Here is a 26,677-nt window from a genome sequence, read left to right as displayed (position 1 = left end):
TTTGGTCTGATTCTTTTTCTCGGTTACTGCAAACAGAGAGCGCGGTCGGTGAAGTTGCGACACGACACTCCGTGCAATCACTTGTGCTAAGTGTATTCTGAGGAGGCGACGCATTTCAGGATACACACACAAACACACAAGGCACAAGCATTGTGTGTGTGTGTGTGTGTGTGTGTGTGTGTGTGTGTGTGTGTGTGTGTGTGTGTGTGTGTGTGTGTGTGTGTGTGTGTGTGTGTGTGTGTGTGTGTGGTGTGTGTGTGTGTGTGTGTGTGTGTGTGTGTGTGGTGTGTGTGTGTGTGTGTGTGTGTGTGTGTGTGTGTGTGTGTGTGTGTGTGTGTGTGTGTGTGTGTGTGTGTGTGTGTGTGTGTGTGTGTGTGTGTGTGTGTGTGTGTGTGTGTGTGTGTGTGTGTGTGTGTGTGTGTGTGTGTGTGTGTGTGTGTGTGTGTGTGTGTGTGTGTGTGTGTGTGTGTGTGTGTGTGTGTGTTCCTGATGCACCTCTTACAGGGAAGTTGTATATTGCTAGCCGACACCGAAATTCGTCCGTCGCAAAAATTCTCATCGCGCGTGTGTGCCACAGAAATTGGGCAAGCCCCACTACTCACCTCTGGTCCACTAAAAATTAACAAGTAATAACAATTGTTGGGGTTAAAGACCCCAACCTCTCTAAGTATTTCATTATGGAAGAAAACGTTATGAAAGAGCGACAAACGGAAAACTGTTCTTCCAGATCTGTTTACTAGAAGAACAAGTTTACGTCTGTCGCTCTTTCATTATATTTTCTTCCGTAATCAAGTAATTAGAGAGGAATTAATCTAGGACCTGCTTACTTCTCATCCCGTGTTGACCAACCGAATGAAGCAGCCATTCCTTTCTGCCGCACCAACCACTTTTTGCATTTTTTTCTTCCAAAGACCAGCAGGGACTAGAACCGCCTTCCCCCCTCAATTGCTGCCACTAAGCACCAAGGGCTGTTCAGGTCCGCAGTCTCGGAACACATTATGGTGTAACTGCACATTATTGTTTCTCGTTTTCTTTTTCTGTTATTTTTTCTTTCTTTTTTTTAACTATTGTTATTTGTTGTATTTCCTTCACTGTTATTTTTGCCATGTTCACATTGTACCCACCCCCTTTGTAACACCCTCTGGGTCTTGAGGGTATACTAATAAAATAAAATATATCCTCGATATGATTATGAGGGGCGCCGCAGTGGAGGGCTCCGGAGATTTCGGCCACCTGGGGTTATTTAACGTGCACCTAAATCTAAGTATACACGGGCCTCAAACATCGCCGCGGCTGGGATTTGATCCCGCGACCTACGGGTCAGCAGTCGAGCACCATCACCACTAGACCACCGTGGTGGGTATGAAAAAAATGAACTCGTCCGCGGGGGAAAAAAAGCACCTTTGTTACAGAAACTGGGTAAATCCCACTAGACGCCGCTGGTCTACCAAAAAACGAAGAATGGAACGCGCGGCCGGCAGACACCAATTAAAATTTCTGGACAGCTACGTAACTAATAGTTGAAAATACATTAATGAACCGTTCGAATGAACCCAATGATAAACATCGGAGCCACGTGTTTAGGCTTTTTTGGTTGATCATTTCTATTAAGTGCTTGGGTTGTGATTTATTTTTATCTCAGAATGTGATAACGGCCAGTTTCCAATGCTAACAATGTACTATGTAAGATTACAGCTTACAACCAAAAGCACGATGTTGGATTCACTGTTATATCATTGTTATTAGACTCAACAACTCGTCAAGCTGTTCGAGGACAGCTTTTATTCTACAATATCCCCAAATGTGTCTGTAATTATACAGGATGGCAAATTAAATAATTTCCATTTCAATTTCAATTTATTGACGAATTTATTCTTACACGGCGTAGAGGACCGACACAGTAAGACACAGAAACTAAAGTGACAGAGGCGTTGAAAATCACTTGAACATGTGACCCCGGGCTGAAATAAAGATCCTTCGCCACTCCACGAATTCGTACGTATATCAAACCTTCTACCTTCAAGCAGCGAGGAGGTTGCGCCAAGACGGACACGTGTGAATGCTGCATCTATGTCAACTGCAACCTGCTTCACGCGTGTGTCGAACATTGCAACGCCCTGCCCTCTTAATTACTGGTGATGACCCGCAGCACCGCGTTCTCCCCACTGACGTCCTTCACCACTGATGGGGCTAACAGAGAAGTGCAGACTACTTACAGGGAATCTATCTATCTATCTATCTATCTATCTATCTATCTATCTATCTATCTATCTATCTATCTATCTATCTATCTATCTATCTATCTATCTATCTATCTATCTATCTATCTATCTATCTATCTATCTATCTATCTATCTATCTATCTATCTATCTATCTATCTATCTATCTATCTATCTATCTATCTATCTATCTATCTATCTATCTATCTATCTATCTATCTATCTATCTATCTATCTATCTATCTATCTATCTATCTATCTATCTATCTATCTATCTATCTATCTATCTATCTATCTATCTATCTATCTATCTCATCACTGGTCGTCGCCTACGCAGTGAGGGCGACATTCGCGGCAATGTCGACTGTAGCTGCGTGGTGCACAAGAGTGCACCACGCAGCTATACAAACACCTGAAAAACGTTTATGATGCGACGAGATTTGATAAATGGTGAACCACAGCGCAACTACCGAGACGAGGACGATAAGAAGAAGGACAAAAAGCGCCCTTTTCGTCCTTCTTCTCATCGTCCTCGTCTCGGTAGTTGCGCTGTGGTTCACCATGCATCACCAACTCGCGCAATTTTTCACGTTACTAAGATTTGATGAATCAGTAATATGAATCAGCTTGTCCTTCTTTTCTCTCGTCTTGCCGGGGACAAAAACCTTGAAACTTTCGAGCCCTGAAAAGGTACAACAAGGCAAGCTGTTAATTTGTACAATTAGACCCGTCGAAATCAAGGAGCCAAGATATGCTTGTAATAAGTGACATGTTTTATGACTTGAGGTCATCAAGTTGTACCTCACAGTGCTCTTTCATTTGTGTTTGATCGGCTTAAGCTTCGCCTCTCACTGTGACGACAAGAGAACCCTTTTGTTGCCGAGGGCCTGCTCCTTACTTTGTCTTTTCTTTCGGCCACCTTCATCGATTATTAGATTGCCTACTCTATGTCCAGTATCACGTAAATTCTAAAGTAAACCACGAAACAAGACTACATTGATATTTTACTCTCTCCTGACTTTATTTGTCCTTGTCAAAAAAAGAAACAAAAAGAAAAAGAAACGGGAAAAAAAATAAAAAAGAAGGTCATTGTCTTCGTAATCTTCCCCGCTTACACCCGCGACGCCGATGACGTCAGTGTGGTGCCATGGACGTTGTTATTTCGTCACATTTATGATTTCAAAAGTTATTCATTTATGATTGTGTCACATTTATGATTTCAAAAGTATTCAAAAGTTTATTTTTTGTCTATTGACGATCACGGCTTTCTCCTTCATGTGCGTGTTTTTTTTTTTTTTTTCATAAATGAGCGATGCCAGACGCTGACCAAGCCTATGACCTTACGGGGAGGTGTGCGATAATGTCAAGGTGTGGTAGCCGTTTATAATTAGCCTAATTCTGTATACTCCGTTTTCTGGCATATGAACCACGGCCTTCGGTAAAGAAGATGTGTATCTATAGCTGGCATTCGAGAAGCATGAACAATACGCGTGTGGCTTGCACTACAGTTTTAAATATATCACGTTTTCTTCTTACACCATTTAAGCTGGCACCCTAATTTCTTCACTATTTTTGGTACCTTCCTGTGAAAAGCCTCTAATTTTTCTTCTTCTTTTTTTTTTTTCGCTGAGCACACGCTGACCTATTGGGGAGAAGCATTCTTCAAAAGGCGATGCACATGCTCAAACTGAGAAAGAGCCAATCATTATTTTGATTGGAGTGATCACATTATGCCAATGTCTTCATGCATTCTGCAGTTGTCGCAAAAAAACATCCTTGATGGACCCCTATTTATGTCATAACTAGTTGGACGTAACTCCTACAAAAACACTCAAGCTACACCCTCAAGCGTTCGCCTGTGTAAGAAGAGAATATTTACACTTTATAAAGAGTGTGAGGTCGTTTTCTATGAGATGAGTAAGATTGATGATGACATTAGTAAATTAATGTGGCAGCTCTGTTAGGAGAGGAGGCTCGGTTAATGATTATACGTTGTCAAATAGCCAACTACAATGCTCAGAATAGATTTAGCTAATACCAACAGATGACTGCCGCGTTTATGTAAAGCAAACGAACGCTCATCGTTTCGGCCAATCGGTTCCGTAATTTTAATCTATGCATGCGTCCGTATAGATAACGACTGATTAGCAGCCATTATTTTAGTACCCCTCTCGAAGTGGGTGGAAACTTCTACGGCCACTTGTCATGTACGTACTTGTAATCAACGTCGGCAAACAGGTAATGTCGAAGTTTTCACGAAGTTCATCTACGACCGGGCAACAACTGCTTTCCAATCGCAGTATTTCCGTACGCGTAGCTCGGTCTATGCGATCTCCCACCGCTTCTCAACGAGGGAGTTCGCTCTACCCTTCAACTTCATCTGTTCTTTTGCCTTTTAATGTCGAGAGAGAGAGAGAGAGAGAGAGAGAGAGAGAGAGAGAGAGAGAGAGAGAGAGAGAGAGGTTCGGGAAAGAAGAAAAAACGAAAGGGTGACTATTTTCTGCCTCCCGTCGTGGGCACGGCTCAGCGCCTTTAGGGACGGGGAAGGGGAAGTAAGGATGTAGGAAGAAGGAGAAGTTATAGGAACAAAGGAGAGATTATATAGCATTTACCCCCCCCCCTGCCCCCACTCCCCGTGCGCACATCTATATGCTCGCGAACCTCATGCAATTCTGCCCTAAAACAAGGTACACATAACACTAATAACCGAGGAAGCCAGCGATGTCCGCACGTACACGCAAACCAACTGGAAGATGAACTCTCCTCAGATATGCAACTGTGCGTTGCACGTCAAAGTGAGCGCGGGAAATCATGCGAGCTTTCCTGCAGAAGACAAACAAAGCGAAAAGAGAAAGGAAAGACTAGCAGCGCGCATCGTTTCAGCGGCTTCCTTTTAGCCAACTGCCAATGGCGACCAAAGTGGGACATCCCGAGGCGCGAATGCGCTGCGTTGTTGCGAAAAAGAGGCGCCTCTGCTTTTCTGCATGCGCGCGGTCCCGCACTTCCTGGCGCCCGCGTCACAGACTCATAAGGCAAAAATAAAATAAAATAAAGCACCTAAAGTGGTGTATACCACGCGGCAAGCTTTTTTCTTCAGTCACCCTCCTTTCTACTACGCCCTTTTGTTCGTTTCACGAACAAAAGGGCGTTGTTCACTTCATTACACAGGACAAAAAGGTGGAGCAACCCGAGTAGCATGTTCACAATAAGTTTGGAATGATTATCACGGGACGTTCCTCCATCGTTTCAAACATATATATACACGTTCTGGCGCTTTGGTGGCTTTTGAAAGTTTCGCAAGGGCGCATAAATTACCGCTCCGAGGTCTGTCCGACAAAAAATCTGAAACTAGAATGCTATTGACGACATCTTCCTCATTTCCATTTTTATTATTAATTATTGAGCAATGACCAACGTTATGTAACACGCGACACGTTTTTTTTCTCTTACTAGCATACACTATTTTGGTGTGTCTTCAAGCCTCAGAACGATCTTGCTTGCCTGCTTTCTTTTTCTTCAAATACTGCCGGTGAAATAAAACACGACTGTACACGCGCGGCGCGCATATGTCTCCGCGCATGTTGTCACTGAAGCGACACGTAAATATCACATTTGTAGCTGCTGAGGTAGCTGTGAGACGTTGTTCAGCTAGCTGTCACTGTTGTTGCTATGGGCCGCTAAAGGTATGCGACCTAGCTGTTCTGTCTTAAGAATAGTGCGACTTCGCGGTTATGCTGTTCATGATCGATCGATTATCTTTCATATGTCATGACTGCAGCTGCACACGTGTCGAAAACATGCAGCTTCAGTCCCATGGCGAGATGCGCTTCCCATGCTAAAAAGAAAGCAAAAAAAAAAAAAAGAAATGGCGCTTTTTCACGAAGCAAGACTAAATTAATATTGCGTATGTCTCAAGCTTTCTGGTTTATTCTCAGGTGTGCTAACGCACACACGCGACTTATACGACACATGTCATGATTACGGGAAATATCTTCCGAAGTACCCGCGCAAGGTCATTAATCAGTCCGTGCACGTGATTAGCACGTGAATGCGGTATGTTGCTCGCGCTTCAGCAAAGAAAACGTTCTGTCTCATGGTATAAGCGCGCGCCTACTACTTCATTCTAATTTGCAACTGCTGGCACTTGCTCCGAAATGTTTGCAGAGCAGTGTTCAATCAAGGCTCCCCACTTAGGCAAATGTAAAGGTAGCGCACGAGTGCCGTTGACACGAAAGCAAAAAAGGCCAACAAACGCGCTGCGCCGATTTAGCAGGAAGTCGGTTGAACGGTATACCGAAACCAAAACTGGGTCGCAGAAAGGCTCAAAAATTGCGCAGCCTTGCCAACGAATTTACGCTGGCGCATCGGCGTTCATAAACCTAACAGAACATGATTAAGTGTTGTCGACGTCGTCGAAGCGACAATCAAGGCAGATTTGACCTCGGTGACGCCTTGGCGAGATTTCGCGCCGTCTCGCCTTTTGTCGGTGGCAGCGTTTCTCACGTGTAAATGCTGATATTTTTGTGTACGCTCTCGGGGGTTTCATGTTGATCGCACTCAGCGCGTCTTCGCCGTTGCAAATTGACTGCCGTATGACCAAATCCGGGCTTCGTTGAAATTTCGACGCTGTGCGTGTGTCGAGTGGTGGGAATTTATCGCCGTGCTTCGGCTGGGAAGACTTTGAAGCGGCCATCTCTCTTTGTATTTTCTGCCATGGTGGTATCAGCTGGTGCTATCCCGTACCCCTTGAAGCTCCGTGTAGTGTGACTAGTCCAACTTTTGCGGCACCATTCGAATATCTCCGCTTGCAAGTAACGCCTGTTCGTGCTGAACGGTCACCATTTTTACCGATGAAGCGGAGAAGGTAAGCGCATTGGCTTCACGGTGCCCTTGTCGCGACTGTTAGCTCAAGTATGGAAACAAGTCTCGCTTGAAACAGAAAGTCCGCTTGTGCCTTGAGGTTTTATTTCAACCGTGGATGCAGTGCTTGGATTGTAATGCCGTGAATCGTATTGACAGCCTCTAGGTTTCTGGCGAAATTAAGCGCATTAAGCGCGAGGTTCCCATGATCACGTTCTGGTTAAATAATAATCTACGGTTGTCTTTCAATCAGCTGATTGACAAATCAGGAGACGTACAGCATACTTTAGGCATGTGATACGAAAGTCTTACGTCGAAAAGCGGTACTGATCTGTCTTTCCTTAGCTCACTTCTGATGATAACTTACGAGCTCAATATTTAAACAAGTACTTGCGTAAGCAAGTATGTAGCTCGCGCCTGATATTATACTGAAAGTGAACATTGCGGTTACAGTCGTATGGCGGCCTGCAAGTTCATTGGTGCCGAGATCACACAATACGGCTGTCACACCGCGACTAACGAGTTTCGATGCTTATTGAGAGCTGCTGCACGCCCATGCCCTACTAAATACTGATCCTGTAAGGCTGGGTCGATTACGCGCGTCGATTAGTATCGGCCAAGAAAGTCAGTGCAGGCTGCTTTCATTGAGAATCGGGACGTACCATGTGACATGTTACAAGTATTCTAAGCTACATGTTACCTCTGGTGTTCTACCCTTTTTAAACCAAGTTTTTGTTTTGTCCTTGCAACTTCATTTTTTTCAGGTGATACGAGATCGCTGTTGTCGAGAGCGATTAGGAGACGGCTGTAATTTGTGTAAGTTTCCGATGTTTGAATGAATTCATTACTTACAGCATTGCCCATTTAGCATTCTGTGCAACAATACTAACATTATACTCTGTCTGCATACCAGTTCTTGGCGACATGAAGCATTGCAAGGCTTTATGTTGTATTATTTCGTGCTTGTAGTGTAATCAAGTACTGTATGCCACGTCTTGCTGTTTTGAACTTTGGATATACGACTTATCTTTTATTTCACGTCTAGGCTACAAGACAGCATACTTTATTATGTTTCCAACAATATGTCACTCTAGGGTGACATATTTCCATGAGGTGCAGCCTTAGCTCCACTGTCACCAAATTCTTTTTAGTGTGTTTCTAGAGTGAGGCAGTAAAAGTTACTATATTTTGCAACAACTTGTTCATTGTTCAGTAAAGTTGATAATAATCTAGGTGCTTTGGAACACAATAATATAAGCTAACATGGCATAAATTGTCTATTTTACTAGTGTCAGTTCATTGTAAATTTACTAGAAGTGTGGATGTGGCTGTTTCTTTGCTAATGTACTTAGCAATGAATGATGACACTGCAGTTGGCTTCTGATTGTAAAATTTCAAATACAGCATGGTTCAAAACATTGCAGGCAACTTTATTTTCCAGGTAGGAGTAGGCACTTGGTCTGCGTTATCTGTGCGAATTTTCAAGCTCTCGGGGCTCATGAAAGTACAAGGCCGTTCTAGGACACACATTTGGTCGCATGTCATTAATGTAGCAATAACAATTATGTGACCATTATACAGGTCAACTACTATGCTTACACCCCTTGATCTAGCAGAAAACTCCGTGAAGCATTTGCTGGCCTGAAAGGCCGTGAGAAACAGAATTGATGCGTTGAGTTTCCTGTGAACAAACCCAGCTGCTCCTGTGTCTGTGCCCTCCTACAGTTGATCTTCAGGTCTTATCGTTCACCTGCTATCTTCTAATCTCAACAGGTTTTAGTAAATTAGCTTACTGCCGTTCCTGCAGATGTCAACCACAGGAAGGGATATACTGAAACTGCATATCCGACATTACATCAAAGTGGAGTTGGGCGAAAATAAATGAAATTTAAATTAAAAAACTATGCCCTGCCTGTGTTAAAACCCTTCAAGTGGGGTTTGTAATCAGTTAAAGGAAAAAAAAATACCTCTTTTGTGTGCACAATGGGAGTTCTGTGATGACTGAACTGTGATGCACAAGCACAGCGTGAAGACCACTAATGTTAAGGGAATTATTTCTTCATTGTGGAGCCTATGCTTGTTTCATACATCAGTGCCTTGTGTGTTGCTTTTGAATAAAAAAAAGTACATTCGAGAAGGCATTGTTAGAGCAATTTTAGTAAGTTTGAAATCGCCAAAATGTCGTCAACAGTTCTGTAATTTCATCTAAAAACGTTGCCTGGCACCAAGTAGAAAAATTTGTTGCTAAACAGACAAGACGTTTGTTAAATTGTCAACACTTTAAAGTTCCTGCGATAAAAGCAAACTATCGCCGCATGCATTGTAAAGGCGTAAATAATGATGCAAAAACTGCATATTGTGCGTCATCTACATGTTATCCACTAACAATGTCTTGAATAGGTCTAGCTATAAATTACTTTTCTTTAACTTATTTTTAGTTTTGCCTGAGTGTGTAATTGTTGAACAGAGTGCATGTGACAATCATAGTATAATAGTGTCTTCAGGGTGACAGTCTGAAATTATGCATTGAGCATTGCAGGGGGACACTAAAGGCAAATGATTCAGGCTACACTGATAGATTTATACTTGAAAATGTCTGCAACATCAATATTATCAACGCTTTTGTGATCAAGGTATTAATGTAAGTTTGGCACATGACTTGCGACTTCGGTGGGACATTCTAGTACTAGACTGATGACTTACAACCTTCTCAGCATAATTATGTCTCTGGTATGCTCAAGCATTCTTAATAAAAAGATCACTGCAGTGCATGGTAAGGCTGAATAAAATGCTAGCTCTACATTTCCATTTGATGCTTGGAGAAACTTGTTTTGACGTTAGCCTAAGCAGTACACAAACTCACATCGATGATTTCCTTCAAGTAATAGCCACCAATCTCAAAGGCTATTCTTTTGGTTACTGCGAGAGCCAGATTTAGCAACGAGATCTGGAAACACATCTAGGTCGTCATACTTACGTAACTATGCCTTGACAACGACGATTAAAAAGTGTTGTTGCCCACACACTTTCATTTTAGTAGTTTAGTTCACAAGTAGTGCTTCACTGGCATTTCTCAGTTTGAAACCCGCTCTAACTGCAAGTAAGAGAAAATGCCGCATCCATGTAATGCTGATGACTCGTTTTCTTACATGCCTTTGCATTTTAGACGTGGCACCATGGCACCACATTGAACAGTAAAAGGTGGTGATGGCATATGCAACGTCACATCTTGCTAGGGGGCAGACAGTTTGATTTTGTTTGGTGTATGCAGACCCTTAAGATGCGACCTTCTAATAAATTGTGCATCTTCTTGGTGCAATACAAGCGCTGCAAATTTTGCAGAATCGTTTAATATTTACCTTTAGTGTCTCTTTACGCTCCATATTATCTAATAGGCTTCTTAAAATACCATGAAGTTGCTTTGCCACACTGCACCATTGCGAAAATAATGGTAGTACTTGTTAATGTTCGTGCCTGCACTTGGCTGCATTGGGCATGGTTTTATTACCAAAACCACATTACGGTTTTTGTTTGATAAGCCTCACAAACTGTGCATGAAAAATACTCAGAACACAAGGTGTCGCTGGAGCCTTCAGCGACACCCCTTGTTTGAAGGATTTTTTCATCGCTTCAGGATTCGATCTTGCCCTGAACTTCTACCTTATTTGGACAAACTGTGCATGCATGACTTAAAAATTGACTACGCTGCAACTAGCTTTGCAAAATTCTTTCAGGAAGGCTTGGTTTACAATCACGAATGAGGGCACCTCGTGAAATGTTCACACAGTAGGCTTTGCCATGAGCAGCAATGTGGTGACACTGCAGCAATGGGTTGACCGTACGCAGGCACTGCGTCAAAGTGCGTGGTGCTGGCGAGCCTTGGAATGACCTCCGTGGGCCATTGGCAGATCGATGACATTGATGATGCCTTGGCTGCGGACTTCGATGGCAGCCTCTCTGGCCTGGGCATGGAACTGGGCACTGCATCGTTCAACATGAGGTAGCCACCTCCCTTTGCTGTAATAACAAGCCTTTTAATTTCAGTCTCTTCAGGAAGAAACACACTTACAGATGCTTATTTTCACTGTGCAAGAGGTAATGATGCAATGCAAGGCAAAGAAAACAAGAGGACAAGAAAAAGCGTCAACTGGGTTTATTTGAAGAGAGGCTCCTTTTTACGCAGTGCAAGCAGGTGCGCAGTTACATTTGCACAGAACAATCAGGTGCAATCACATGTTTATGAAATCATGCAGGGGCGTAGCCAGAGATTTTTTTCGGGGGGGTTCAACCATACTTTATGTATGTTCGTACGTGCGTTTTTATGTGTGCGTGTATATATACGCAAGCAAAACTGAAAAATTTCAGGGGGGTTTGAACCCCCCCCTGGCTACGACCCTGAAATCAGGCTCTCCAAAAATCGTGCTTCTGCTCTATGCTGGGTAACAAACGTACCACTCACACAGACATCTCATTTCGCATTGATAAAATGGGCCTCCAATCGTTCATGTGCTTCAATATTCTTGCTCCTTCCGGGTATGCGAATATTTGTAAGATCCGGACCTTTAGGATTTGCAGTGCATAGGTAATAAGCACTAATCTTATTCTTAATTGAAAGCTCGTGTTCCCTTACCCTGTCATGAACGCAGTGTCCAGTCTGGCCGGCATACACTTTGCCACATGTAAGAGGAATTTCTTAGGCCACGCACGCCGCGCAAGGTAGATACGGCCTTGCATGCTTTTTCTCCACAGAGGGTCAGCTTTTGCAGCCCAGTTGCAAGTGACGCTCTTTCTGTCTTGTTTTCTTTGCCTTGCGTTGCGTCATTACCTTTTGCACCGTATGAACCAACTAGCCCAACAACATGTTTTATTAAGATTGTTTTCACGTTCGCCACTGATTCACTACCAATAAAAACAAAGCATAAGACGTCTTTTCACGTAGGAAAAACATTTCCTTGATGCTAAACACAGGAAAAATTTGTGAATTTTGCTATAAAATTACTCTTTTTGGTGTTTAGTTATAGTGCATAGAAAAGGAGACAGTAATTTACAAATCTGTGCAAGCACATCAGTACTTCCTGTCCTGATTTGCGATGAACACACATGCATGCTGGCACGTAAAACACATGTTGGTCCACATGTGTGCACGGTGTGTGCCGAGAAATGGTTTCATAAGTTGTTTAGTTACGTCCGTGAGCAGTGCTTTCTTGGGGGTTCGTGTGTGTGGCATACGCATGCATTTTGTTTTTAGCATTTACTAAAGTAATCGTAGCAATATGTATTTGATAGAAATTACACTTAGTGGGAACATCTAATTGGTATAGAGGCCGTCATAAACTTATCATTTCTGGTGCTTCATTGAAAAATTAAGAGAATCGTAATGCATTAATTAGACATTAGGTATTATGTAGGCTGCAGTACATGTTACAGAATACCCTGTTGTCAGTTTTTGACTTGTATTTAGACGTTCTCAGTTAGTTAAACTGCACTCCTTTTTTTTTTTTCGTATTCACTCAATGATTACAAGTTAACTCAATGAAATTTGCTGACAATATGAAATCATAGTCATTCAATAGTGCGATCCAGATAATTGCGCTGAAGTACATTGCCGCAATTTGGTAACACTCTGCGATTGGTCGTTTTGCAGCGATGCCTTGCTCGCTCTGCCTAGCCTCTCATCAGTGAAACAAGAGATGCCTCGAGAGAATGGCTATGCCCTGGCCGATGCCCTAAGGGCGGGTCCTGCAAGGTGAGAGTCTTATACTTTCTATTGATGCTACTACTACTCATGTTATAATTATTGACTACCGCTGTTGCTGTTACTGTTACTGATTATACAGCAATAACAGGGATACGGTTATTAGCAGATGTACATCTTGCACATTCACTCTTATTTTATGAATGATGTGTACCCAGGGATGAGAAGTTGTCAAAACGAGTAACATCGCTAGAGCCAGTTTTGACCAAGACAAGCACTTTTGTTAAAATGTGGGCTCCACTGACATTTCTTGCCTGAAAACTTCTAGTCACTTCAGGGCTCTATCTCCCTGTGAACTTCTGATACGGGCCTAATGTATCTCTATGCTGTCGTGTTTTTATGTTATGTTTTCTTCGCCTTTTTTTTCGAATTATTCTCGTTCCTGTGGGCATCGCCCCACTACAACGAATGTCATCTGAGCACATCTAACATGAGAAACTGAATAAATAATCAACATTACCAGCCATATCTTGTGGCATCTGTATTGTCATTATCTCGGTTGGTCACGTGTTGTCGCCAAAGAACTGTCGTTCCCATTCAGCATTCAACTTTAGGCACACTGCAATCCTTCTTTGAGCCATTTTGAGACAAACTGGCGCTATGCAGCAAAGTGTGGGAAGAATCCCCGCTGTTATCTCGTTCTTGTTTATGCGTATATATTGTTGTTAGGTATAGTCGTGAGCAATACAAGCTGGAACACTTAAATTACCTTTTCAAGGCCATAGCAGCTAAACATAGTTGGAAGTGCAGAAGTGTTCATGACACTAAATGTTCAAGCAGAAAGATATCTCTGGCAATTCAATACATCACATTCATATCAGTACATTAAAAGTAATCGTAGAATAAACATGACTTTGGTGTTCCAGCTCATATTGCACAAATGAACAAATGAATAAATGAAATTGACATAACGTCAACAACTTGACCAATTTGCTCTGGTAGGCAGGACAACCCACTCTGAAAAGTTTTACAGCGAAAGCTATTATGAGGCCACAAGAGCCGATTTTGGTGCCGTAGTTGTCCGCCGCCGGTGTCTGTAACCGCTATCGTGCGAAATGAGAAAAAAATATCCATGACCAGATGGGATTTGAACCAGGGCCCTCTGCATGGCAGGCGAGTATTCTACGACAAAGCCATGCCAGGGTTTGAATCTTATTTGCAAAAAGACCTTATACAGGTATCATGTCGGGTAAGGAATCGCATTAACACGTAATATGGCGTGGTAGAAGAGTAAAATAACAGCGAGGTGTCACACAATGCGAATTGCGCAATGAGTGTGTGATTTAAAGTTCCCACCCACTACGAGGTGTCAGCCATAATTTTTCGTCATCATCAACTACAGCATCAACAGTGCGTACAATGCTTTACAGATGTGTAGCACGTACCTCGCTTCTCCGCAGAATGACGAATACTATTGGCATACTGGGTGCTTTCCCACTTCACAAAAACTATGATTATTTATGGCGTAGTGGATGCCCTGCAAGTGTACTTGTACTAGTTGCCCAAAGAGAGTTAACAACAGGCTCTAGAAAGGCCGCTCTTTCAGCTTTCACTGTGACTGTGCTGCGTGTTCCGTGCAGGCCTGGCGTTTTTTTTGGTGACTGATTAAATGTGAGGGGGCATTCCTTATTCTCCTGACTTTGCAAAAGGCCAGACTAGCTGCGTTGTACTGACTAGCCAATCCGTGCTTCTCTTAGCGACTGTGGCAGCAACAGCTTGGGACACTCCTCAGAGGCTCGGTCAGGGTTGCACGGAAAGAAGAACCGGCTGCCCCTGAGCACCGACGATGATGTCACGGGTGCCATCAAGCGCTTCTGTGTCAGCACCTCCAGGGAGTCTGGCGAGGACACCAGTCCAAGGTGTGTTCCCAATGCCTGTCTCTCTGTTTCATATGTTGATGCTCCTTACACCTACTGTTTTGTGTAAGTGTGATAGCTCAAAAGGATGCAGGATTGCTTTCTGCTGTCCCAACATGCTGAGAACAAAAACCTTTGAATGCGGCATACTAGCATACCACAAGAGACATCAAGAAACTAAAGATGCAGGCAGAAGTAGGGTCACTGATTTTTGTTAAAAATGCAGACTAATGACATGCCAAAGAGTTCTCTTTTTTTTTTTTTTTTTGTGGTGCGCAAGACGGTACCATGATTCTCAACTCAACTTTGCTTGGTAATGCGCAGAGCAACAGTGTAACACATTTGCAAATGTTGTTATAGCAAGAGGCAGTGTTTCCTCAGTAAAAGAAATAAAAGAAGTTGTGTCTGTGCATTTGCATACTTTTTTGTGAGAGTGAACTTGAAAACTATGAAGAGGTTGAATCTCTCATTATAATACACCATTTCCTGCTTTACGTAAATACATCAGTAAATAAATATAATTAGTGGCCTGACAAGCATTGAACTGATTGATCTACCCATTGTATGCTGGTGTGCTTGAATAGTAGAGAAAGCAGGAAATTACAGTGTCGTACCCTGTTCCAGTTTCGTATGCACATGAAATGTGAAACAGATTGTTTGAAGCCTGTGCTTCAAGTCTTGTTCAGTAACTCTGGTAGAAACAGTAGCACTACTGACTGATTTCCATTTTAAGCCACTGCTGTGCTGTAGCAAAGGCAATGGTGCTGGGCTGCTGACCGTGAAGTTACTGGTTTGAATGCCTGGTCACCATGCTACATTCTCTGAGGCTGAAGTTTAACAGCAGTTGGGTACAGTCGTGCTCAATAATGCAGTAAAATATCATTGACAAGTAAAATACAGTAAAATATTTGTTAAATTTCACTGGCTCTCACGCATTGAAATGCCAGTCCTGTTCGAAGGCTTCCCTTCTCAGCTGTTACGCCCAGAAACTGAGACTGCACCCGCATTGACTGCTACATATTATCACTGAAGATGGCCACAGCGCCTGATGTGTGGCACCAATCTCTACAAGAAATGGCAAAATTGCCTACTGTATGTTTCTGGCACTTAGGCAGGTGGCCAAGTGCCAGTTGGGAGCCTAAGTGCATGCTTGTAAGCTTCTTGAAGGGAGCGTACGCCCAGGCACCGTTGCGGCTGTGTTATCTCTCACCCTTGCTGTGTAGTACTGCTGGTATTTTATTGCTGTCTGATCATTATACCAAAATTGTTGTAGCGTACCATCTGCCCTGTTGCCTTCTTTTGCTTGCATCTTTGCAGACTAAAAGAATTACCTGTTCAAAAAAAAACTGTTATTGGATGTTACATTTTCCCAGATCACACGCTCTCTTTTCATGGTCCCCTAAGGAATTTAACAAAGTCGTCCTGCTGTAATGTTGTTGTAGCCTAGATAAAAAAATAATCGAAAGGAGCCATGAGCAATTTTACAATACAGTATGTACAACATGCACACGTAACTACGTATAGCATTTTTGCACAAGCATTTTGCTGCGAGTGATGAAAGGCACTGCCTCTCTTTCCTGTGCCATACTATAGTATTAACCTCATGTAAAAGTTTACAAGTTGACTCACAGGCCCTTGGCGTGTTATGAGCTGTGTATCAGTGAGCAACGTATAGGTTCCTCTTGAAAATGTTCAAAGTCACCATAAGCAGTGAAGGCTTTAAAGGTGGAAGAATGTGCAGTGTTCCATGGCTTTCGTGACTGTTCCTACGACGCATTTGCACTTGGCATTTCGACACTGCCGTCGGAAAACAGAGAAAGTGCAGTTACACATAGCTGATAAGAACTTGGTTGTGAGATAAGGGGATAACACGTGCAACTCTAGAAGCTTCTCAGTAGCTCGGGCCTTGTGAGGGCAGTCTTTCGTCGGTGTCACCGGGCCAAGATTAGGCTTTCCAAGCGTAGTAAGCAGCTGCTTGTCTTTATAGGCCAGTCTGTGCGATTCCCATACTCTGCTAAAAAAACTTTTAAAGGACCCCTGACACCAAAATTGAAACCTCGAGATCTTTGTGTTGTTTGACTTTCCTGTATACGGGGGCACATCTGAGTGATTATTAGTGACGAACGTTGCCTTTAAGATATCTTAATTTGGTTTTAAAGTAAGCGTGAGTGCTCACTTGAGTTGGCTGCACCTTGCGACATCCTGGTATGACGTAGATAGAGGCCCCGTCGTTCCAAGTGTAAAGCAAGTATTGTGGACGTCACAGAAGGTTTGCGGGGGGCGCACGTGCACAATACGACGAGGCCTATTGTTCCGCACCCCTCTGGCTCTGTTGTCGGGCTGCTCTCGAGGTAGTTTTCGTGAGGGCGCTTGACAGGTTTAACCCATACCGAGGCACCCACATACTTTCAATCTCTACCGCGCTTGGGGCCCCGATTTGAAAACCGCGCCGTCAACGTCACCACAGCTTGAGTGCACGTTGTCTTTGACGCTCCCCCGCATGGGGCGCCAGTTTCTTGTGGTTTTTAGGCGGGCGTTTTGAAGTGATGCTAAAATGGTCACAATTAACTACGCTAGAATTAGTTGTACGATACGCTAGAGCATTTACGATTTAATTTAGAGATTACCAGACACAAAGCTACAAATTACAGCCAAAAAGTCACCAACAAAAATTTCGCTGTCAGGGGTCCTTTAAAATATACCTTTACTCTGGGCTTGTGCGAATATCAGTATTGGTTCGAAGTGAAGTGGAAGTGAATATTAATTAGTATCGAATAATTTTGAACCGAATTCCTATAGTAGCAGATTTGGATAGCAGTTGGGTGCAAGTTAGAAGCAGTTTGTTCTTGCTTTGAGTGCTAAGAAATGAAGGTACAGGGTCACGTTGACAACAGATAGTGCACAACAGCAGAAAAATATGTGAGCTGTAAAATATGTTACATTTTAAAATTCGCCATGCTTAGCCAATATAAGACTGTATGAAACACTTTTAAACATTACTAAAAAATTAAATCGTGGTACAGGTAACATGCACACCTAACTTTGAAGTGTGGCTTTGCGGCAGTGCTGATTTTTCCTGAATAGGCGGTTTCACGGCAGGACACTGCAGTAAAACCACCTTTTCAGGCTGGTTACGTGCAGAAAAATGTCTATTGAATCGTTTCGAATACTTCGAAATTTACAAAATTTTAAATTCACGACGAACTGAATTCGAATACTGTAATATTCATTTCAACGTCTGAACCACTAGAGTGTTTGGACAGTCCTACTTTACTCTAAACCAGTAGGGAATAGCTTCAGGGATGCACAAGTCTATGCTTTTTAATGATTTTGCAGGTCTGTAGTGATGTACAAGCCATAGAGTTTCGTACAATACTTACTAGAGGGAACTCTGGCGCTAGTGTCTATGGGAGCTGCAATGCATCGCGCTTCAGCCAGCATGGGAATCATGGGTAGTACACGGATTTGTCTGAACTTCGTTCTTTCGGCTCCGTTTGGCTCCGCATCATCTGCTTCCGCTTTGTCGCAAAACGAAGTTCAGCAAAAATCAGCAGTTTCACGTCACCACTTTAACTTCTTTAGGCTCACCGATTCAAATCTGGTCACAAAGTTCACAACGATCCATTCTTTTATCCGAAAGAAAACCAAAACATAGCAATAAACAAAGCCACAAGTGCGTTCGAAGCCCACAAGCACGAAGACTAGGCAAATCCGTGTACTACCCATCATTCCCATGGTGGCTGAACGATCGCAGCGCCAGAGTTCCCTCTAGGTCATTTTAGGAAACTCTATGGTACAAGCTACATTTAATACGTAGCGTGGACATGACAACTCGGTTGTAAAATTTTACGTGAAGCCATGAAGTCCCTTTTGATCCAACTTGGACCAACATCCATAAAAGGAACCACAGTCAAGACTCAACACAAGGTACTATCGCGCTCAGTATGAGCTACATCACGCGAGCGCACGGCCGAGCGCTTTGCAAGGTTGTACAGTGGCGCTGATTATGGCATATTTTCGAGTTATCGGGAGAGAGTTTAGCTGCTCTTGCGAGCGCGCATCGCCCCCACTTGCTTGCTCTCACCCTCGAAGTTATCATTTTCAAAGCTGATATCACCGCAGGGCAAAACGAGGGCGAGGGTGACCGCAAGTGGGGGCGATGCACGCTTGCAGGGACAGCTAAACTCTCTCCCGATAACTCGAAAATATGCCACAATCGGCGCCACTGTGCAACCTTGCAGAGCGCTCAGCCACTCGCTCGCGTGATGTAGCTCATACTGAGCGCGATAGTACACATAAGATGGAAATATAACATAAAGAAGATTCATGTATCGAAGGTCAATAAGACAGTACAGATTAATGTATCCCACACACACGTCATTACCACATGCAACACTTTTGCACATGCTGTCTGCCATATTGCCACGAGCTTGGGATGAGATTGTATGTATGTGCCATTGTGCAACTAAGGAAAGAACAAGGAAGTGGAAAAAAACGAAGTTGTGTTCCCAGTGATCGGTTCAGCTCGATGTCCTGGTGTTCAGATAGACAGCGGTACTGTGCTATCCAGGATAACGTGACATTTCTGTTTTAGGTGCTGGGTAGCATTTTATGCACGCGGCACCATAGGTCGGCAAACTCACTCATGAGTGAACTCACTCAGACTCACTCAGACTCAGATCGAGGCGTGAGTCGTTACAGATACTTCAATGCACTAGTGTTCATACGCCAGATCAATATTTATTGATCAGAGGCATGCCTTGACCCCTCCCCCTGACCCCGCAAATTTTTTCAAAGGAAGTTCTTGATAAAAATATCTCATGTGAGTCATATCTTTCAATAAAAAGATGTCCTTACTGGATTGCAACCACTGATAACTCTTATGTGAAGGTACGAGATCAAAATGCATATCGTAAAGCACCGATTATGCGAGATATTGGCATTTGAGTGCGTTGAAATCCTGATCAAAACAGCTAATTATGTGCTAACAGATTCATGAGTCGACTCACTCAGACTCAGATTGAGCCTTGAATCTGAGTGAGTCCGAGTCGGTAACATATAGGTAAGTTTGAGTCCGAGTGAGTTCAGTTGAGAAAAATTTTAGTGAGTCTGAGTCCGAGTAAGTTCGATTGAGGACAATTTTGGTGAGTCTGAGAACGAGTGAGTCCTAAGGGCAAAATATATTCCATGAGTGAGTCTGAGTGAGCTCCACATTTTTTGCCGACTTATGCGCGGCACATACATTCAATGTCGTCCTATGCTGGTCCCAGTCCTCGTGCAGGGAAGTTTTGCTTAACTTTTTCTTCTTTGAATGCCGTCGCTGTGGCACCCTGTCTTGTAACCGAGTGTTATAATACATTCGTAATGAACCCGCAGTTTTTCTTGTGATGTGGTGTCCTATGTGCAACTAATAACAAATTCTATTGAAAGAATGCACCATGATTTGAGGTCATTGTAGGCGACTTTGTGTGTATTGAATCACCTGATGTCTCCAACTAGTTCAAGCTCAAAAACCGATCTGTTACAACTGAGTAGGACTGTAATAGTGTGCATGTTACACTGCCATGCGCACATTGATTTGCATTTGGTGAGTGACGTGTCCGACATAAATCTCAGTGTTACTGACATTACTGTTCTTATCTATGTTGCACCTACTGTTTTGGGAACTCTGTTAACGTTGTTGACACTTTACTAATGATCAGATCAGAACAATCAGATTGTACATGTGACGTTGGATGGTATGGGGAGTTCTTTAATCTATGCGTTCACCACTCTGCTATGTCTAGCGACGTGTGTACTAATAGCAGATAGACTTCAACAGTTGGATTTGACTTGACGACTGCTAGCTGCACCGATCATGTCATTGTAAGTTTTAAGCGTTGTTTCATTCTGTGAACACAACTTTGTTGAATCCACTAATCTATTGGTAGTTTTTAATCTGAGTGCCCTGATGATCCTGTGATGATACAATTGTGTGTTTTTGTTCTGACTAGAAAAGTTATCTGAGAGTGCTCTTTTATGCGCACATTGTTTGGGGCCGTACATACTGCAAAAGACCAAGTGGTTTTAGTCATGTTGAACTGTAGAAATTTGGGAAATTGAGCATTCCTGCATGCTTTTAGCAGCCCTCTATACATGTTCTATTGATGAGAAATTTGGTCAATGCCACAAATATTTAGGAAAGCGAATCTGACGATTTCGATTTGTGACATTTTCGATCGATCGTTTTTTTCTACACATCAATGACATACAATACTAAGAGATACCAGGCATGACATCTCAGTAACAATTTGCCCTTGTGCTTGTGTCAAGCACAATGTCCCGGTTAAACCATTTCCGGTCAAATTGCGTCTTGTATGAAGAAAGAAGCGTAAAACTAATGGAATTCCGCCGTTTTAGCACAACGAACAGGCTCGTAAGCACTGTTGTCCTAATTTCCCAGACCGAGAGGAAAACTGTCAGTGACTGGTCGCCTTTATCATTGCCTACGAAGTTTTCTAGAATGTACACTTGTACACTACTTGTGTGAGAGCCCCGCCACGGTGGTCTAGTGGTTATGGCGCTCGACTGCTGACCCAAAGGTTGTGGGATCGAATCCTGGCCGCCGCGGCTGCATTTTCGATGGAGGCAAAAATATTTGATACCCATGTACTTAGATTTAGGTGCACGTTAAAGAACCCCAATTGGTCGAAACTTCCAGAGCCCTCCACTACGGCGTCCCTCATAATCATGCCTTGGTTTTGGGATGTTAAACCCCAGATATTATTATTACAACTTGTGTGAGAGAAGGATCGTATAACTGAATAAAGTGTTTCTTTTATCCTGCTTTATTAATGTATGTTCTGTTTCTAGCCATTTAGATCTACAGTGGACCGTCATTAAACAAAACGTGAAGGGACCAGGAAAGTATGTTCCATTTAACAGGAGTTCCATTTACTGAGAGATGAACAGGGGTGCAGAATGCAAGTACAAAACCAATCATGCCAGAGGCAGTTGTTCCATTTAAGCAGCAGTTTTGTTTAAGAGATTTCTGTTTACTCAGCGTCTACTGTATGCATAAACTGCTATGTGCTTTCACATAGCAGTTTATGCATAGCAGTTTCACATAGCAGTTTCACATAGCAGTAACACTTCCACACTGACTATGTGCACAGGTGGGCCAGTGTATCATTTCGCGTGCTACCTTTATGCACTGATTAATCCCGGTTCCCAACAACATATATTTGGGGCGCTTTCCCCACTAATCTTATTGTGTGGCTTTTTGACCGCCTAACCTATCTTTGAACCACTTGTGTCGAGGCCAAGACTTTAGCTCCAACTTACGTCATGATGCTGTCAACTGCAGCCGGTGCCGGCATAGTTCATCGGCTCCTGACCTGCGCATGGCTGTGTACCAGCCGACGGGGCCACTCTCTCTGCCGCTGCCACGCCTCGGACCCGGTGGGGAGTTGGCTGGCAACGTGTCGACCGGTGGCTTTCAGTACTTCCTGGGAGCTGCCACGTCCATCGCCACCAAGCTCCACGAGGAGACTATGACGTACCTCAACCAAGGTTGGTGGGCTGTCCCTGTCCATTTGCTGCAATGGCAATTAATAGCTGGAAACAGGGCTGATTGTGTCAGTTCTTTCTTTCTGATAAGTTGTCATCGCCACACTGTTCTTGTTATCTTGTCGTCGTTTTTTGTCCAGGTCATGTTTTCATCTTTACCTTTGTATGACATAGTACTTGAAATTTAGAACAGTGCAAAAGATGGGGAGACCAATTAAAGAGACACTGACAGCAATGCTGACAACAACATTGGCAGTGCTGTTCTAAGTGCCAAGCATAGCACTAAATTCTGTCTTTATGCATATTAATTCCTAGACCTTAGTTATTAAGAATTACTTGGGCATAAGTTATTAGTTATTAATTACAAGTTTCTACTTTTTCTTTTCAAGAAACCAGTGCCTTTAAGTAGCTCAGAGGCTTGTGTGCTGCAGGCATCTCCCACTGAGAGTTTTTTTATCCCTGAATGTTTGAACTGTTAAATATCTTGTGTTCCTCGCTTTTCTGTCGAGTTGGAGAAAGCTTTTGTGCTCAAGCAACCTCCTTATAAAAAGATGAGCAACAACTGAGAGTTCTTGAGTAACATGCCGTGAATCTAATTGGTTTCAAAGAGTGAGCTTGGTGTTTTTTAACAGGTCAGTCATACGAGATCAAGCTCAAGAAACTTGGCGATCTCACCGAAATGCGGGGGAAGATGCTGAAGGTGAGTGGAGATGTGACAAACAGCTTACCCCTTTACCCTTTGATTGCTAGAAATGCGGTACCTTTATTGTATTTTTTTTTTCTTTTTTTGTAGAGCACCATTCGAATTGGTTTTCAAGAACGTCGACTGCAGTACATGGAAAAAGAACAGATTACTCAGTGGATGCGGCAGAGGCCAGGCGAAAGGATACTTGAAGCTGGTAAAGGTGCATTTAGCTGCTCATTGTCCTCGTTGGCTACATATATCCAAGCAGGGTACACTGGAATTGAACGGTAATACATGTAACACAGTGTGGACCAGCTTAGTTCGTAATGAAAGTTGAAGAGTAAATGACAAAGCAGTCACACAACTTCCATGACATAGGTGGCGATTCGAGCCTCGCCTCATCAGTCTTTTATCTAAAATGGTTTTAGTGATGCATGAAAAAAAAAAAAAAGAGCTGGGACCAGCCGGCGGCAACTGGCAACGCTAGGCACAAGTTTAATGGCGTCTTGGTTGGTCAATCACCATTCGCTCTTGCGCAAAAGTGTGAACGTATCTTGGCTGTGTCGGCTCGTGCCACTATAACTGACGCCTGAAACTGTTGTCCACTGTCCTCATCAACTAGGTCTAGGAGGCTTCAGAGTAACCTCCCGGACTGATGTAGCTGTGCTTCATTCGTACCGTCCAATTCTTCGGTGTCTGTTGTTTCTTGTTGTTTCTTCAACAACTTGAAGGACATAAAATATTGGCATCAGAGGTGCTGTAGTTGGGCCTTTAGATAAATTTTTGGTCTGCCAAGATTCTTTATTTTGCACCTAAACCTTACATGAGTGAGTTTTTTTTCCTTGCGCTGCCATTGGAATCTGGCTGCTGCAGCCAAATCAGTGAGCTCAGGATTCGTACAAGTGTGCCATAGCTACTGAGCAGCCGCTGTCCTATCCCTAATTAAGTAGCTTGAAATGAAAAGATTGAGACGTCGACTTTGTTATTTGATTGTCTCCCTTTGTTTACTATTACGGCCTAATCCTCATCTTGTTGAGCAGTGATCAAGACGTCTAAAAATTGTATAAATCCTACTGCCTCTTGTGCAACACGTCATTGAGTTACACTAATGTGGGGCAGTTTCAGCCAAGGCTCAGAAATTTACGAATCCTTACTTTGGTGTACCTCCAACAGATGTGCCCTTGTCGTACGGAGTGTATGACGTGGTCAACACGCCAAACAAGGTCCACTTCTGTGAGTTCCTTTGGGATCCAACCAAGGAGACTGGAGTTTTTATAAGGGTGAGTACACTTCCATGCCTATAGCACAAGCGTTAGTGTGGTGTCTCTTTCTGTGCGTAAGCATGTGTTGTATGTTAAAGAGACAGGGCGTGCAAACACGGACACAAGAGAGAAGTCAAGACACCCCAAATGCCGCATTTGTGGCATCTTGCCTTCTCATTTGTGCTGATGCTTGCACGCCCTGTCTCATTAACATGAATGCTTACCAACTAGTTCAGCTCTCTGTTATTCCATCTATTGTACTTGCGTTCCTTTTTCTTGAGCAGTGCATGGTACAACACCCCCATTTGTTGCAACATTTTCAGTTAGCCACCTTACAACTAATCATTGCTTTGATTTATGTACTGTCATGCAGTCTGTTTATAGAATGTTAACTCTGCATGACAATTCAGAATTATGGTAAAGCTTGCCCTTAACTTTAATTTGTGCATGCAAAGACAATATGGCAATGATGTATGGTCGATTCCACGGAAGATCAAAAAACGGTGTATACTTGATGTTTCCGATTTTCTTGATAATTTTCTATGCTGTGCACATGACTGCACAGCACGAAATCACAGTTCGTTTTCAAATAAAAAATTTTTTCAACACAGGAAAATCCTGCAGGCGTCGTCGGTTGGCGACGACCATTTTACGAAGAGTGCGTTTTCGTAAATTCGGAACGATGCTGGCAGCTACTGTAGCTATATATTACAAATATCTTTCTTTTTAGTGGAAGTAGAAGTAAAGGGGAAATAGCTCCTATCATTTCATGGAATTCTGAACAAACTATGTATTTTTAAAAATTCAAGAAAAACGCTGTGTTTTTGAAAATCAGTCAAATTTGGGACGCTATGGCTACTTCTGTGAACATCTTAGCTTGTTCATATTTGCAGTATCAACAGGCCTTTATGTGAATAATGAACCTCCGCATTTGCATTTCTCTAATAACTTTCAAAGTAGTAAATTTTCATGTTCGAAACACCAAAAAGACAAAAGTGCTCCTCGATTAAAAAATCTATAATAAAGAAACCCCAATCTCAATTTTGCTGAAAGTCCCCCAAAATGTTCTCACAGGACTGCAGAATGATATTATGAAAAAACATGTTGCATCATTTTTATTAGAACAAAAGCAGAAAATGTCAAACATAGTGTTTCCGGAGCGTGGTGGCTACTGCGTAAAGGACATCTCTAGTAACAAGAAACTACAGTAACACGTCTTTTTCCTTCTCTGAGCTTCGCTAAACTACAGTAATGATCTATTGTCGGAAAGTGGGAACTGTTTTGTAAAGAAAAAGATCATTCCAATTAAATGCATTTGCGTGGTTTGCGACTTCACGCCAGTGTTAGACATCCCTCAGTCCACAGTACACACTTTCACTTGTAGCCTCCTTTTCTTTCATCTATTTCAGTTGAGTATAATTCATATCTAGCATGCTAAAGAACGCATTCCCTCCATGCGTTTCTTATGATGTTTTGCTGTACCAGAATTGAGAGATTGGTATAAAAGGCAAGGTCTCTTCATGAATGGAAATGAATTTCTGGAGAGCAGTCGCCAAGAGGTTTGGTTTTTGTTGGCCCAAATGTGTACGTTGTTTAACCTTATGTGATCAATGCAGAGTTTAAAAAGAATTGGTTATGTGAAGATTGGTGGCAGCCGTTTTGACCACGGACAAAACACGTCTTGTTTGCATTGCATCTGCTTTGTTTTGCATGTCCTTGTATCTCATGAAGCAGTGCTGGCAGATCTGGTCTGCCTCTTGAATTGAGCGTGCATCCTACTTCACGACCCTCCTCAAAAGAGACTCGATCCGATATCTTCTGCACAACGAAAATTCCGCTGCAGCGGAATTTTCTTTTTTCTGCACCATGAGTTAGTCCGTACAAAAAACTCGGTCATGGCTATAATGCCTACCCATAGCCACCTTCAGAGCGAAGGACAGTGATCGCACCAAAGTGAACCACAATTTAGATGCTTAACTTCTATCTCAGGTGGTGTTTGGCTGACTGGCACAGCCGCGCTCGTTGCTGTCAGCTGCTCAGGCGGGCGTCTATCGCACCGCCCTTTGCACCTGTCCGCCTAACACATGTTACTTCGTTTACACGAAGGCATGTAGCATGGGCCACTCGATCCGCCGCATGATCCGCATGGTGCGCACCCAGAGACCGGGCGGGAGAGCGACGAGCGGTGAAAAATGTATCGTTTAACCAACGCAATCGACACCCCAGCATTTTCTCGTGCAGAGCGACAAAGCCTGGGAAACCATGTGTGGCTGCTGTGCTTAGGTTGCACTGCGGTACTTGTCGTTCACCACTCTCGCCATTTGCAATTTCTCACATTCTTACAATGCATGATCGACTCAGCTACACAAATATCGCGTTTAGCTTCGTTGCTTTTATATAAGCTCATTTATACTAAAAAAATTACCGTATATACTCGCATAATGATCGCACTTTTTTTTCAAAAAAATTGACGCCAACTTCGGGGTGCGAT

At 43.0% G+C, this 26,677-nt stretch overlaps 1 protein-coding gene across 1 annotated transcript in view; it reads left to right on the top strand.

Moving 5' to 3' along the window:
* The first annotated feature begins 6,439 nt into the window (after nucleotides 1-6,439).
* The window catches only part of LOC119394129 (transcription factor CP2-like protein 1), a 47,362-nt gene continuing 27,124 nt past the window's right edge, over nucleotides 6,440-26,677 (top strand). Inside the window, exons 1-9 of the mRNA XM_037661381.2 lie at nucleotides 6,440-7,084; nucleotides 7,845-7,896; nucleotides 10,927-11,080; nucleotides 12,725-12,826; nucleotides 14,533-14,694; nucleotides 22,037-22,242; nucleotides 22,872-22,939; nucleotides 23,033-23,138; nucleotides 24,098-24,204. Of these exons, the coding sequence (XP_037517309.1) occupies nucleotides 10,965-11,080; nucleotides 12,725-12,826; nucleotides 14,533-14,694; nucleotides 22,037-22,242; nucleotides 22,872-22,939; nucleotides 23,033-23,138; nucleotides 24,098-24,204 (867 nt within the window). The 5' untranslated portion in view covers nucleotides 6,440-7,084; nucleotides 7,845-7,896; nucleotides 10,927-10,964. The remainder of the gene's footprint in view (nucleotides 7,085-7,844; nucleotides 7,897-10,926; nucleotides 11,081-12,724; nucleotides 12,827-14,532; nucleotides 14,695-22,036; nucleotides 22,243-22,871; nucleotides 22,940-23,032; nucleotides 23,139-24,097; nucleotides 24,205-26,677) is intronic.

Source organism: Rhipicephalus sanguineus, chromosome 5 (genome assembly GCF_013339695.2).
Source record: "Rhipicephalus sanguineus isolate Rsan-2018 chromosome 5, BIME_Rsan_1.4, whole genome shotgun sequence".
NCBI lineage: Eukaryota > Metazoa > Arthropoda > Arachnida > Ixodida > Ixodidae > Rhipicephalus > Rhipicephalus sanguineus.
The sequence above is the reverse complement of the archived record's forward strand: the minus strand, read 5'-3'. Positions and strand labels throughout refer to the sequence as shown.